Source organism: Lycorma delicatula, chromosome 6 (genome assembly GCF_047948215.1).
Source record: "Lycorma delicatula isolate Av1 chromosome 6, ASM4794821v1, whole genome shotgun sequence".
NCBI classification, from domain to species: Eukaryota; Metazoa; Arthropoda; class Insecta; order Hemiptera; family Fulgoridae; genus Lycorma; species Lycorma delicatula.
This window is the reverse complement of record NC_134460.1, coordinates 19,440,071-19,457,391: the sequence shown is the minus strand read 5'-3', so window position 1 is coordinate 19,457,391 and position 17,321 is coordinate 19,440,071. Positions and strand designations below refer to the sequence as shown.

Here is a 17,321-nt window from a genome sequence, read left to right as displayed (position 1 = left end):
TCAACACACAAAGACCACACAGTCATAGGGTTCTTAAGCTCAATAATCTATGGGAGTTGGTCTATCCTTAAGGCATTTGTCCTTCAATTTTCCAGGAATTTACTCCTTGTATATTCCAAATAATGTGGTACTCTTAGGTTGGTAAGATAAGTGGTTAATCACAAAAAGATAATTTTCTTTGATAATTCTTCTGACTAATCTACAATGCATAACAGAATATGATTTTGTATTTTTTTTAAAATCAAACTTGTTTAAAAGTAAAAAACCTTTTTTCTAGTTATAACATCAATTACATGGTAACATATAATTATAAGAGAGAAAGGAGCTGGTTGAACTCCACATAAATCTTGGGAGTTGTACACTTCACTAATGCTTTCTGGGGTTCATACAACAACAGTTGATGTTACCATGAGAAAGTGAAAAAATAGATATTATTATCAGTTCTGGTTTACTTCTGAATATTATTTTTAGTCATATGCATTCTGTATTTAAAATTGTTATTACTTTTAAAAATAATTTTATTAAACAGGGACCTGACTATCTTACTCTACAAAAGATAAAAGAAAAACACATTGTACCATGTATTCAACAGTATTACAAATCACCAATATTAATACATGAAGGAAAAATGCAGTGGTTATTTGACCATAAGGGTAAACGTTATTTAGATATGTTTGGTGGCATCGTAACAGTTAGTGTCGGACATTGTCATCCGTATGTATTTTCATTTAATAATTTTCTTCTTTTTCTGTTTAAGAATGTTTGTATTCTGTGTGAGTGAGAAAAGTGAGTTTAACAGTTATACTGCTGGAAAGACTGTTAGAATTAATTAGTAAAATTAATTTGAAGGAAGTTGCTTAATGTTTTTTATAAATGTGGACACTTATTGAAAAAACCATTCTTTCTCAACTGTTTAATTCTGAATAAATAAATAAATTGAGTCTTTTTGTTATCTAAGGAATTAAAAATATTATCCAAAAACTTGGAAATGGGTGTGTCAGTAGACTTTTTTCCTAAAATCAAGATGAACATTTTTTAATAAGTATCTATAATCTTTTTAAATTAAGTACCGAATCTTTCTAAAGGATGGAATAACAAAAGTCTGAAGCCAGCAAGGGAATACTCCATGAGTGAAAGATTCATTAATTGAATTTGTAAGAGGGATAACAATAGCATCTATGACTTATTTTAAAATTCTAGTGGGAATACCATCAACACTCATTGAATATTTACTTTTTAATAAAGTACAAGTTGACTGTAATGTTTAGAATTGGATTTTTTAACTTTTCTCCAAAATAACAACTTTAACAGTCAGATCAAGCCTATACAAGGTGCACCTGGATATATCTAGAACAAATAGGAGAAATCTGCCTGGTGAAGTGAATCTAAACAAACTTCACAAATTCATCTATCATGTCATACCTCACTATAACCTCATCAGATCACATCTAGAGTTGTAACTCAGAATCTAGTCCCACTACAGGTGATTCCTTGAGAGCCAACCATGATAGATCTTCTAAGGAATGCTCCACCAGCTGAACCAAGCAACACCAGAGTTCAGAGAAGGCAGCATTATGATACGGTGGGCTGCCACTTGATGTTCTAACATCACACACATAGACAAGAACAAAACAAAATCCAAAATCAAACTGAAGCAAATCATCTTTATATACACACTCAATGTAAACTCACTCATGCAGATTGATAAATTAAAAATAATAACCGACCTAATGGACCAACACAAAATTCTCAACATGGGACTGCAAGAAATAAGAAACACTGACCAGGACATGGAATCTCAAAGGTATAGGCCCTACAAAGATATACCTGGAAGAGAGTGATGAAAATAAAAGTATCCCACAGTTTCTCCAAACAGGATTTTTGGTCAGCCTCAAAATAATAAATTCTGTACAAGAATTATAGTCACAATTCCCAAGAATACACACTCTAAAAATTAAGTTATAAGGCTTACCATGACAATAATTAACATGTGTGTGCGCGCGTGTGTGTGTGTGTGTGTGTGTAGGTGAGTGGGTGCATGCATGCGTGTAAATTACAATGAATCACTTTGTTTGGAATTTCATTGACTATCACACAAGGTCATATATGTGTTGATCCATTGTACATGTACAAACCCACACACACAAGTAAAGAAACAAAAACATATTAACTCTGACACAATATTCTATTTATATCATGAATTAAAAATATATTTTTTTCAATACATATTCAAATTCAAGGTTCTTCTTGCTATTGCGTAATATAGTAGATAATACATTGTGTACATAAATTGTATATATTGATTGTATATAGTACGTTGTATAATATACTAGAATAATCCTTCTTGAATTATACAGCCTTATGATCTAATTATTTTTGAAATTCTTAGGGCTAACAGAAAATAATAAGATAACATTTGGTTAGTGATTACTTCATATTTATAATATTTTAAATATAGAATGATGGAATAAAGAAAAACACAATAAAAGTAATGCTCTGTCTCTTATAAAATACTGACAACAGACAACAGTCATACTGACAACAGTTTCAAAGAAATATTTAAGTACTTCTAAAATCATTCTCAATAGATATAATAAAGTTGATTTAACATTAATTTTTGTTCAGTAAATGAGAATGTTAAATTTAAATAAATTATAACAAATACAGCTTACATTAATCATATCTTAATGAAATTAATTTGTCAGTATTATCATTATAATTATTATTATTTCCACTTGTAACCTGCTGTACAAATCTTTGGTGAGGAGTCCCTTGGAGTACTCGACCGTGGTGTGGAATAGTACACGACGTTTTGCCTCTGATCTGGTTGAGGGTGTTCAGAATAGGTTCTTGAACTGGATGCGTTTTAAGTTTGGAGATTGTTTTGTTGGTGCTAGTAGTGAGGATATGTTGAGGCAATTAGGCCTTTCCAGGTTATCTGATAGAAGAACGTACTTTGACTTGGCTTTCTTTTATAAAGCTCTGCACAATAAACTTCCGACGCGTTACCATGTTGTCTTGCGGAACCAGGCCAAGTCAGTGAGGTCTTTTAGGCAATTTGTGATGCCTGTTGGTTCCACCGTGTCTCCGATTGAGCGGTGAACCAGTGTTGCAGTGGAGTTCCAGGATAAGCTAAGCTTTTGGGAAGATGAGGCAACCTTCATTAAAAATTTGAGAGGGTTACGTGGCGATGGATCATTGTCCTTGGTGTGATGCTCACTTTCATGATTTTAAAATTATTGTTGTTTTTTTAAGGATTATTGCTTATAATTTGTTTTATTTGGAATGTATTAGTAATATTGTGTTTTAGTATGTTTTCATCTATGTGTTTTTATTATCACTCCGTAGCTACCGTTTTTAAAGTTCTAATTATTTTTTGTATTTGACTGTATAATTGTTATTATTATTATTATTGTGTTTTGAATATTGCATTTTTAATTTATATGTGAGTTGTTGACTTGTGGCTGTTCTTTTGCGACTTTATGTGATATTGTGTAGCATACAAAGGCTTTGTAACTGTTCTGTTGCACAAACAAAGCAAATAAAATTAAAAAAAAAAAATTATTATTATTATTATTGTTATTATTTTTATTATCACCTTTATGGAAGTTATTACCCACTCACACTTAGTGTTATAACTTTATTAATTAAATTATATTTAATATTTTTAAGTATAAATTTTATTATAAAATAAATATATTAGGTAATAATAAACAAGAACATAAGTTAAGCTTATTTTAATTTTATTATTAATTATATTTTATTTCATTCACACTAATTGATAATGATGGTGATAATCATAATTGCTCTAAAAATAAAGATGAGAGGATCAGATAACAGATTAAAAGTAATTTGCCTATAAAATTATTATTAAACTTATAAAAAAAAAATAATTTTTTATTTGCATAAATTGTTTATTAAAGTAAATAAAAATATGGATTTTATAATTATTAATTATCTAATTTGACATATATCTATAGACTCCCTGTACAATTAATTAAATAAGACATATTTGCAAAGTATAAATAAATATAGTATAATAAATATTTTGAAAATAAATATTTTCAAAAGATTAGAAAACTAAGAATTTCTTTATTGATAAATCATTAAAAAATAAAAAAACACAAGTACACAAAAGATTTATCTCATGTTAGCTCAGTTAAAATAAATTTAAATAGTAATCAATGAAAAATCTTTGTATACAAGACTTCTGCTTAACTGACTTAGGATGGAAGGTTTGGGACAATGCCAACTGTCTAGAATAGTTTATTCAGATTTGATTTATATTTTTAAGATAATAAAAACAAATATAAAATAAATTCAATGCAATTACAAAAAAAAATTTAAAAAAATAATACATTATTCTCAGCTAAATAGTATAATTTTTCTGACTGATTCATCATTCATTTATTTAAGGAAATATGATGTGAAAATTTATAGCACATAAAAAATGCCAATTTTAACTGGGATTCAAATCAGGAACTTTCAATGAAAACTGGAGATATTATTATCTAAAAATATATTCTTATTGGATATTGCAGTGGAAAGAAATAATGTAGTTATAATGCAAGATAATACTGAATTGTATCTCATAACTTCAAAAATTATGAAGTTATTAATAAAACTGTTTGAGGAAATAATTGCATACCTCAAATTCAATCAGTTACTCAGAGGTGCATCATCAGCAGACATTATTACATGTACAGTAAAAGATTCTTTATTCTGATTTATGATTGTTACAGGTTAAAGTAGTCCAAAAATGAGTGATTATTCTTGTAACTTCTTTAAAATATTTAAATATAGTATAAATCAATTTTTGAATAGTACAAAATTAGAAGGCTTTATCAGGAAAGAATATGCTTACTTTTCCATGAGTATAAGATATTGAATATATTACTCTTGATAAAGTTAAATAACACCGATGGAAAAAACAGAATTTTCAGAATTCTTTTTTAATGCATATTTAAATATGAACTCAAATATTTTTCTCTTAATATCATTATTATTATTACTATTTTATTAAAACTATTTTGAAACAGTATCAACTAATAGATAATAATGGCTTGTACTGTAATTGCACCGAACACTGTTTAACTTCAGTGATTTATAGAACCAGTTTAAAAAACTAGTTTAAAATGTTTAAAAAATACTTTGGCTGTTGGCAATTCAGTTCACTCCTTCAATTTCCAGGATTTTTTGTTAAAAGAAATGTAGTTTAATTTTTCTCCAGGATTAAATATTTTATTGTCAGCTGATTTCATTTATTTACAATTTATTCACAATACACTTTATTACATTTATTATCATATTATTTCACAACACATTTTTTTTTACTACATATAAATCACTCATTTTCTCTCTGTATATTTATGTTATTCATCTTTATTGACTGATTGTATAATGTTCAGCTTATAGATGTGAAACTAGTACGAATTGGTCCACATAGTTAGCTGTGTCCCTTGTTCATGTAGTAAGTGTGTGCACAGCTTGTTACATATATGGATCAACAGAATAGGATCTGTCGTTAATTAAAATTCACAACAGAATATTGACCAGAAAACAATAATGAGGAGTTGACAGCAGAAAAATATATAACTGATTCAGTTCAACAGTGAATTTCTGATATCAGAAAGCAGCAACTAACCCCTTACATTCCCTTCATCCAGTTCACTGATGAAACCTAGAGTTGTAAGTTTAATCAGGACAGATTATTTTAATAAAAGTATGGCGGTTACAATACTGGCTTCTACAACAGCCAGTCACAGGTTTGATTCCTAGCAAAGATCTGGAATTTTTTCATCTATCATTTCATCAGTGTCAATATATATGTTAAAATGTATGTACATCATATTTGAGGTTGCAATAAAAAAAAAATAAGAAATTAAAAAAACAATTTTGATGACTGATAAACTAGATTTCTTGGGATGTAATTTGTAATTCATATTGCTTGAGGAAAATGAAAATACTTTTTAAGTTTTCCTGATCAGTATAATCCTCATGATAAAAAAATTGTTGATAAAGAGATTGTTTGTTTGCAAAATAATATAAGTTTATTATAAATTACACAACCATTTTCCTGATATAAAAAGTATATTACTCTGTTGATAAAGTTTTAAATAATATTAATGAAAAAACAGAATTTTCAGAATTCTTTTTTAATGTGTATTTAAATAGTAACTCAAATATTTTTCTGTTAATATCTTTTATGTTATTATTTTATTAAAATTATTTTGAAATAGCTAATAGACTAATAGGTATAATGGCTTGTACTGTAATTGCACCAAATACTGTTTAACTTCAGTAATTTATAGAACCAGTTTATTAAAAAACACTTTGGCTGTTGGAAACTCACTCTTCAATTTCCAGGATTTTTTGTTGAAAGAAATACAGTTTACTTTTTAACCAAGATTAAATATTTTTTCTTGGATGTTTTCATTTATTTACAATAAATGAAATCAGCCGAGAATCACGATAATCAGCTCATAATTATTATCATATTAGTTTACAATACATTTTTTATGACATATAAATCACTCATTATTTTCTTTGCATATTTGTGTAATTTTCATTTAATTTTCTTCATACAACTAATTAAATACTCATTAAAAATAATTAAAAATGTAATGATGACATGATAATCATGGTTTTCTTATGTCTTTCCTTGATTCTTCCAGAGAAATATTTAAGCAGTACCTTATATTCATGGAAAAGTAAGCACATTCTTTCCTGATATAAGCCTTGTAATTTTGTACTATTCAAAAAATATATATTTGTTTAAGAGAAGGATGATTTATACTATATTTAAATATTTTAAAGCAGTTTCAAAAATTAGTTAAAATTATACTTTATTACTCAAATTAAATTAATTTGTAATGACCTAAATATTTATGTTTTTGTAAATGATCACATAGAAAAAATTAAGTGTAATTTTTTTATTTAATCTGAAGAATCCATAATAATTTACAAAATTACTTTACATACTTACAATAAATAAACTAGATAAGATATTCTAATTTTAATTATTCATTTAGAAGGAAAATTAATAAAGTTTATGGCGTTACATTTTATTTCTAATTATGTATATATAACAATATAATTGTATATATATGTAAAAAAATAAAAATAAAGTTGTGCAGGTAATTTGTTATGCGGTATAAACTTTGTAAGCTGATTTATTAGAAATATCTTCTATATTTAAAATAAACATATAACAATTTATGTAAAAAGATGCATTTAAAATTTAGAACTCAGGTATGAACTTTTAATCATTTTTAGAATAGTATATAAGTGTAAATTCTGTTTGTGATGGAATAAGATAGTTTAGAAATCCTGAAAGACAATAATCTTAAGGGGGAAATTGCCTTCTTTGGCAAAAAAGAAAAAAAAAAATGTTTACTGATGCATGTTATTATTCATAATATTATTCACAGTACATTGTTAAGATAACCTGATAAAACTCATTAAATAAAGAAAAACTAATTTTTCCCTGTCGTTTTTCCCAGGAAAGTTAATGAAGAAGCCAAAAAACAAATAGATAAACTATGGCATACAACTAATATTTATATGCATCCCAATCTATATGAATATGCAGACAGATTGACTTCAACACTTCCTGGTAATTTGAAGGTAAAATATAGTAAACATCTTAATTTGTGTTTGATAATTTTCAACAATGATGGAAAAAATCCTTTAGAGAGTCTTTTAGTAATTAAATGGTAAAAAAGGTAACCATTCCTGCAGTAATGTTCACTTTTCCACAATACATATAGACTAATTTGTATCTAATCTATGTATCAGTATACACTACTACTGAACATTATGTTTTAAGAGAAAGAATTTTTATAACTGAAAATAAAAATAAAAATCATACAAACATGGATAAAAAAAATGTTTAGGTTTTACTACAATAACTTCATTAAATTGTTGGTATATGAATAGTATTTTACAACAAAATTTGTATAACATTTAATTCTGAGAAAACCTATGTAATGTCAACTGAATATGGAGAAGAATTTAAGAAATTTTATGTTATTCAAAACAAAGTGTGAAAGAAGAATATTATCTAATTTTAAACCAAAATAAGAATAATTTCAATAAATTGAAAACAAAGCATTTCTGATGCCATGTTTATATAAACTTTTTTCCTTATTTTCACTTAAAGAATATATCCTGAGTTTCATTCCATTTCTTCATGAGGCACTCTATATATATACATCTGAATTAATCTCTTTGTGTCTACAATTTCTTTATATCACATGTATTTTAAATAATAATTATTGATTTGTTTAATGAAAACAGACCTTCATATTTTTCTAGTTTTTCACTTAATTGTGGTTCCATTTTACTGAAAATATCCATTATGTATTCTATCTAAAATATATTACTTGGTCAAATAGTCATACTCCTATACAGAAAGAAATAATGCTTAATGGCTTCAATAGATAAAACTGATGTAACGTAAGTGTTAGTATATTCTACAGGAAAATTAAAGAATGAAAAATTTACTATGACTTCATGATACTCTCCACACTTTGTACTCTGTTATTTTCCACTCTTTACAACACTTGTCTTGTAAAGCCCCATTCAGTAATTACTGCTGCTGGTTATTATTGCTATATGTTTTTAGTTGCTGCTTATTAGGTTAAACATAAATTAAAATTTGTGTAATTGAAATTAGGTGCTCTGATATTAAATGTAATCTCTAAATTCTTATGTAATAAATAATAGTGAAGAGATAGTTTTTTATAAAATTAATTTAATTCTATTAATTTTCAGGTAGTTTATTTTCTGAATAGTGGATCAGAAGCTAATGATTTAGCTTTATTGCTGGCAAGAGTATACACAAAAAATTATGATATAATATCATTCAGAAATGCGTACCATGGAGCAAGTCCATATGTGATGGGTGCTACTGGTTTATCAATGTGGAGGTTTGAAATTCCTCTTGCTCTAGGGATTCATCATGTGAGCATAACATACCATTATAATTGTAATAGAGTTGCTGTACCTGACACTGTGAATTTATGAATGCAGGAAAGAAGTGATTATGTGTGTACTGTTTTGATTATGTGTTTATGTGTGTACTGATGGAATTTTTTCCATCAGTTCTCTACAATCATAAAAACTGAAAATACAGTTCTCCCTGATTAGACTGCACTTCTGTGTTATTGGTATAACATGGAATGACCTGTTAAAAATGTAAAATGCATTTCCTCATTTTGATATGAATATTGATTGTTGTTTATACCTAACATTACTTTATGGTTGGGTCATTAATAGGCAATGTATTAATTATTTTGTACAGTGAAATTCAATGCTCTGTTGAAAAAATATCTTTGATGGGAATACAGATTCCCGAATGATCAAAGATCATTCTAAATCAGATTACCTAAACAGTGTTTTAAATTAAAAAATTCTTGCAATTTTTCAAGAACATAGCAAAAGTTAATTTATTATTTTTATATAATACTGTTTTAAAGTATTATATAATCTCTCTCTCTCTCTCTCTCTCTCTCTCTCTATATATATATATATATATATAAAATATTTAGTTTGAAAAAGCAAAATACAGAAAGTGGACAAGAATTCTCACTGAAATAATATAATAATATAAATGATGGTTAAATTCTAAATTTATGTATTTGCCAAGTTTCATTAGCTGAATATGCTTTGCTCAAATCACCAGAAAGAAAACACATGATGCAGGTATGCTGTGTAGATTACTAATACAGACTATGCTATTTTCTACTGTAGTAGGAACAGCTACTAAGTGGAGCATACAAGTATAATGAGTAAATTCTCTGACAAAGCTTACATTGATCCAAGCATATCAGTTCTATTTTATTTTTACAAATTAAATACTATTAATACTTCTACTTATTTTTAAACGTACAGCAATTTTAGAACAGTTTTATAAATTATATTATTCAACATATTTGCATGGCTCTTAGCCTTAAAATTGAATGGATGTTATTTTTAGTTGTTAAAGTCTAGTCAGCAATCTAGTAGAAATTTACCTGGTCTGGTAAATTTATAGAAATTTACCCACTGTAATCAGTTTCTCAATGATCTTCAACAAACATTACTGGATAATAATTAGAATAATAATGCATCATTTGAGATCAATAACAGAAAAATCGTTCATCATTTTACTTTTAATTATATTTTTATTATTGGAAAAGAATTTTTGATTCAAATTTCATAAACTTACAACTGATGGTACTATTTTAAATGACCAAAAACAAAATATACAGAAAAAAACTTGGTTTCTTTTTTTACTTGACCATGCCAGGAGGTGAAAAATGTTTTAGGGTGATATGTATCTTAGAACTCCAAAAGGGGTAAATGAATTTCATTGTTTAAGGAATAAAAATATTCATCTAAGTTTGTTTAAGTGAACTCAGATTATGCTAATGTGGAAATAAAAAAAGAGGATTTATTAAAAATTAAATTAATAAATATGATTAAATTTACTCAGGAAAGGTGTCAAATTCTTTGATATGACTGTCTCTAGGTAAATGTAGCTTCAGAAAAAAAAAAGTTAAAATTGTAATTTAATATTCATGAGGCTGTGATAACTACTTCTCGACTAGAGAATTCTGTCATTAGAAGTTTTATGATTTTCTTTTAACTTCGTTTGTTATAAAAAGTAACTGTTTTACTTCTTCAATAGATGGTGAGAAAATTTAGGTTTTGTTTTTCAAAAACAGTTTTTATATTCTATTTTTGCAGTAGTATCTCTTGGCGGAATAAATTGATTTGGCATTACTTTGTATTATTTACTGTACTAGTAAATAATAAAAATACATGTAAACATTGATGATCATCTCTAAAGAAAACTGTTTATTTTGTAAATTTTTGCAAATAATAATTGCATACTTCATTTCTTTTGAAAATTTATTTTATTTTGCATTTGTTTAGTAATATTATCTACAGAAGAAATTATTTTAATATGGTAATAAGTATTACTATTTTTTTTTTTTTGTTTACAGGCAATGAATCCTGATGTATATAAGGGTCTTTGGGGTGGTAAATATTGCAGAGATTCACCAGTACAAACAACTAGGGATTGTGATTGTACAAATGGTTATTGTCAAGCAGCTGACAATTATTATGGACAACTAGAAGAAGTATTCAAATATTCTCTTCCACGAGGAAAAGTAGCAGGAATTATTGCTGAATCTATACAGGTGAAGATTGATAATAAAAAAAAGTCTATTTGATCTAAAACATGTATATCAGCATGAAAACATTATTTACTTAACAGTGAGAGTTGGTGAACTAGAGAAAAATAGTTTCTTCTTAGCATAAAGAAGATTATTGGCTATAGGAGGAACCTTTTTAATTTAGCTATCACATCGATGTTGCTGTAATAGCTTTGCTGCTATGGTGTCATTGAATTATTAATACAGTTTAAACTTCATACATTTTAAAAAAGAGATTGATGTTTGATCAGGCAGGGATACACAGTTGCCATCTCACACATTGCAGTAGCGTTAAAACTTATATACTTTTAGATGCACACGTCACAGGTAGTAAATGAGTTCTCTATTCTGCAAATCTGTGTCAGTGGTAACCTTGGAGTGTCACAGGTTAATGAGATTCATATCTGCCAACATTGGCACACATTTGTCCACCTCTACTATTTTCAGTTACCACACAAATTGTCATTTAGAACTCAATTAGTTGCATTATTAGCATAGCCTATCTTGTATTGTATTATCAATGATGTGCAAGAATTCTGTCAGGGAATACTTGCTTTAAAAGAGATGGGTTGTCAATATAATTGAGGGTTCTACTCATTCAGTATTCCTAACATGTTTATGAAATGTATTTTTATTTATTTGTTTTTTGGGGCTATTATTCATTTAACTGGTTTCAAGCATTCATTCCTGTTCTGGACTAATCTTTTAACGGAAAATATTTACTACCTTTTGTGTCGCTGGTTATCTGTTTTATCTATGTTTCTATATTATGATATAGAAACGACATAAAATCATCAGATATTACCCCTTTCCCCTTACTCTAACTAAAAAGATTAATAGAAAAGGGATGGTACCACAAAACTGGCAAGACCCTTGTGGACAACTAATCTTTCATCTTTTACAAATAATATAAATTAAGTAAAATTAAGTAAAATTAAGTAATACATATTAAATTGTATTATAAAATAATGTTAAATTAAGTATGATTAAGTTAAGTAATATTATAATTAGTATTAGGATTACTCCATTAATTATTAATTCTGTAAAGTGAAAGAAATAAATAATAAAATAATAATATTTCCAGTTTTTTCTTTATAAATGTTACCTTCTGTGCAGGTGATTGCTAAATTATAGGATATATTTAATTATAGTAATAATCAATATCATCTTCATTTATAAGAAAAAATGGAGTTAATGTTATTTATAAAACAATTCATATTTTATAAGTAATGTAATAAAATGAACCACTTGGCTAGGTCAAATTGAAGATTACAAAAGATATTTTAAAATAATGATTTAAATTTTGCTAACATTTACATTTATTTCTTTCTCTTCCCCTTTTGCATTAGGTATCAGATCTTTTCAGTCATACAAGAGAAATTGTTTCTATCTTTAGCCAACCTTGTAAACTCCTGCTTCCATCTGTCACAACCTTACTCTTCCCCATTTTACTCAGAATCCCAACAGTGGAAGCCGTCCATTCCTTCTTGGTTGACCTCTTTCTTACTTATTTGGCTTTACCTTCATCACACTTTTTAACTTTCTTCTATTCTTTCAGTGATTCTTCTTATGTGATCAAACCAACCTAATATAATCTGCATCAGAGGTTTCTGTTTTAATTAATTTCTACCATAGTGATAAGGATCTCATCAAATTTTTTTTTGTTGCTGCCCTCCACGCATACTCATTACAGTCATTGTCACTTGTATCTTATGCCCATCCAGCAAAATTAAATTTTCTGTTACATACTGTAGTACTGGTTTAAATGCAGAATGGTATGCTCTCACATTGTTTTAAGGCTAACTGCTCTGTTACCACCAACCAGAGAGTTTCTGAACTAGTATTAGCTTGGTATTTCATTACATGAACGTTTAAGAATAAAATATATTTATTTCTAACTTCTGAAATATTGTACAATATTACTTATTTTTCTATAGCTATCTATAAGATTTTGCTTTTGCTTGTAGGTGGCAATTTCTTTTAAAAATTGTGTATCCTAAATTTCCATATTCTTAAACGTTCCATGCTTAATGTTGTGAGAAAATCTGAATGGTTCAGTCTGTAAAATGAAATATAGACACGTACACAATATTTTCATGTTTATTTGAAATATGAATCTAAGAAGAATGATGAGCTTAACTTTCTTTCTCACTACTTCTAATATTTATATTTAAGGTGTCCCATGAGGAAAGTGACATCAAAATAATGAAAAATAACAATCGAAATAATGAAAAAAGTTCACATAAACATAGGTCTGGAAACACTTTATTAGCGAGTAATGGTTAATGAAAGATTTCGCCTGGAATTCAGCTCCTCTGGTGAAATGAGGTTGTACGGAAATTTTAGGACTATAATTGGGGAGCAAAATTAATGGTTTTCTGTAGTTTTGGCTTGAAAAATTGAATAAAACATAGGTTCCAGAACTGTTTCTCCATCCATTTTCATATCCAAAGTAAAACTGAAAAATTCTCTAAAATAGTTTTTTAGGTTTGTATACCATATGTTTGTTAAATGACTAATAAATGCATCAAATTTATTAACAAAACTTGTAGAGAATTTAATTCTAAAAATAGCGATGTAAATAAGTCTAATAAAAAATCAAATTTTACTGAAGAAGAAACAGAACAAAAAATAAATGAAATGACTTATGCTGGAAATGGCTTATTTTCCAGTATATTAAAAAAATTATTGTATTTAATTTTGTTTTATTTTTTAAATTTAATTTTCATCTACTTCATAGTTACTTTTCAAAATGATCTCCTTAATAGTTCATGCAAGATCTAGTGCCATGTGTAACATCAAAGGAAGCTTTTCTAATCAAGGTCGTTCAAGGTATCAAGGTCGTTCTTAAGATGTTTAAAATTCAGTTCAATAATTATTCTTTGGCATTAATTAACTTTTTCTGTGTAAACAAGTTCCTTTAAATGATCCCAAAGGTAACAGTCCAAGTGATTTTAAATTGGGGGACCTAGGACGCCAATTAAATGGTCTACCTCGACCAATCCATCTGTCTGGAAAACTTAAGTTTAAATGCTGTTTAACATTTTGTGAATAATGAGGTGGTGCATCATCATGTTGGAATAACATTTGCTGTCTTTATTCGAGAGGTACATCTTCTAGCAGAACTGGCAATTGATTTTGTAAAAAATCTTTTTACATAATACCAGAAAGCCGATTTTGAAAACTAAATATTCCAATTAACTAGTCCCCAATTATACCACACCATACATTTATTGAAAATCAGGTGTGAGTTTGACTCTGTAATTGTATTTGGATTTTCATTCACTGGATATTCACATTTTGCAGCCTGACTATTTCCATTAGTAAAATTGTAAATGAAAATAATATCTGCATATTCTCGATTTGAAATTTTGAATGACATTTCACTTTTTTAAAAAAGCATGAATATTTAATCATAAAAGACACATGTACACCACTCAAATCACAAATAAGAAACTATTTATGATTAATAATAAGTTAATTGTTGAACAGCTGTGCAATAACCTTTTTTTCTGAAAAGAGTAGTATGGCCAACTTTAGGTTTTTAATAAACATAAAGAACTTCAATTAATACAGTATTCTTGAAATCCTGTTCTTTTAGAATGTTTTTAAACTGTTTTGTAAGTATTTAATTAACCAAATTCTATAGTATTTGTTTATCATTAACATTTTTAAACAAACAAATGAATGGATTACACAAATTTCCAGAATAAGTCATTTCATTTACTTTTTGTTTTGTTCCTTCTTGAGTAAAATTTGATTTTTATTGGACTTATATAAATCACTATTTTTAGAATTAAATTCTCTACAAGTTTTATGCATTTATTAATCATTTAAGAAAGGTATTCTATTGCAAACTTAAAAAATACAGTTTTCAGACAATAAATTTTTCGGATTTACTTTGGATATCATGGAAATGCACTGAGAAACTGTTCCGTAATCTTATTTTATTCAATTTTTCAGGTCAAAACCATAGAAAACCATTAATTTTGCTCCTCAATTGATGTCCTAAAAATTTCAGTACGACTTCATTTCACCGGGGGGAGCTGAATTCCAGGCAAAATCTTCCACAAGCTGTAATTCGCTAATGAAGTGTTTCCAGATCTATGTTTACATGAACATTATATATTTGTAAGAGAAATACACCTATAAACTATTGTTGGTTTCCTTGTGGGACACTCTGTTTATATGTGTGTCATAAACAATTAAAATAACACTTTGCGATTACAGGGTGTGGGTGGTGTAATTCAATTTCCTAAAGGATTTCTAAAGAAAGCATTTGAATTGGTGAGAAGTAATGGTGGAATTTGCATTATAGATGAGGTATGTATTAACAAAAAATTTATGCAGTACAATACAGTGGTAGTGGTGGTGGCGGTGAAATACACAATTTCCATTTTAATTTACAAGCCAACTCAAGTATTAACAGAGCAGCAAACAAAATTTATCATTTCTATAAATTTATATTTTCATAACTTCATAAAAATAATTCTCTAAGAAATGTGAAATAAAAGCTTTTTAAATTTAATGGTTAAATTTCTGGTGAAATATAACAGTAGTTATGTAAAGTTGTCAACTGGTAGGAGAGAGAGTTTTCTTACTGGCTATTTTATGAGAACAGTCTAATCAAGTCACAGATTTCTATCTCAGGTACTGTAATTATAATTAACATCAACTATTGAAAAATTTACGAGATTGATTTTGACAAAAATAACTGTACAGTAAATACAAATGCATCAAACTTAAAGAATACTAAAATTAGTAAAAAGTAACCAATGAAGAAGTCCTGTCTTTATTACTATTCTAATGATTTTTGTTGAGTATCTTAAATATGTTTGATTTAATTTAAGATTGACTGAAATCATACCTTTTATTATAGAAAACAGAAGGTTATCTTTGCTTTCACTAAAAAATGTTCTCCATATGCTCTTTAAACTTTCTTAGGCCCATTGTTATTTTTAATATTTATCAATGATTTACCAAATATTGTGCAATTTTAAAAATTAATTTATCTACAGATGAGAGAACTTTTCATAAAATGAGTTCCAACATTGTAAGCTGGACTTATGTATGTTTACCATTCCCTGTTTGGTGATTTGATTGCTGACAGTGATTGGTTCCTGGCTAATAAAGTCAAGCTGAATTCATCTAAAACTCAAGGGATCAGTTTTCATTCCAACTGCAGGAACATTTCTCCTCCATATTAGCTGCTTTTAAATATCTTATCACAACAAAATTTCTTGGTCTTGTAGGTGATGAAACCTTTTCATGGAAAAGACACATTTTCGGTCAAGAGTGTTAGATAAGAGAATAGTATATAAGATAAAAGAATATTTTGCTTATATTTATTATTCTCATTTTTATGGTAAAATATTTTTTGGTAGATGACAGCCATAAAATATTAAAAATAAAATAAAAATTATTACGTATTACAAGAATATTTCAGCTATCAATTATAATATCATTGCATCAATAATTAGTTGTTTTTGCATGTATGGAAATCATAAATATAATTTTTAGGCGAGGTCATATTATTCGTTAAAAAATATTTCAGGAAGTAGTTATAATTACATTGTACTTACAATTTTTTTTTGTATGGAGGTTATAAATAATTTCTGTGAGAACTAATACGATATATAATTTATTTATTTATCTAATGTTATTGCTTTTAATAATAATTTAGTTCATGGTGGTAACATTTTAATATATTAATTTATAGGCTAAACCAAAATTTAATTTAAATTGTATGAATCATTCTAATTATCCTTTTAATTTTATTCAAATTTAATTGTTTAATTATGAATTGGTTAAATAAAAAATAATTAATGTTTTATTCAATTTAAAAAAAAAAACAAAAAAACATTGGAACAATTTTCTGTAATAATTTAAAGCCTAATAATTTTTTTGCATTATAATAAGTTCTGTTGATAATAAAAGTCATTTATTACATTTGCTATGTATTATGACTAAAAATAAATAAATATGAGAATTCTTTTCTTTTCGGAGTATTCTCAGAATGCAACATCATATAATAAAGAGACATGAAATATGAATAATAAATATCAGTTTTACAACATAGATACTTGATCAGGGATAAAATTGCCTGATAGACTTTAT

The 17,321-nt window shown here is 27.2% G+C and overlaps 1 protein-coding gene across 1 annotated transcript in view; it reads left to right on the top strand.

The window, feature by feature from the left end:
- LOC142326706 (alanine--glyoxylate aminotransferase 2, mitochondrial) overlaps positions 1–17,321 on the top strand; it is a 35,001-nt gene that overhangs the window by 9,071 nt on the left and 8,609 nt on the right. The window contains exons 3-7 of the mRNA XM_075369345.1: positions 530–714; positions 7,503–7,626; positions 8,776–8,964; positions 10,992–11,189; positions 15,435–15,527. Coding sequence (XP_075225460.1) covers positions 530–714; positions 7,503–7,626; positions 8,776–8,964; positions 10,992–11,189; positions 15,435–15,527 — 789 coding nt within the window. The remainder of the gene's footprint in view (positions 1–529; positions 715–7,502; positions 7,627–8,775; positions 8,965–10,991; positions 11,190–15,434; positions 15,528–17,321) is intronic.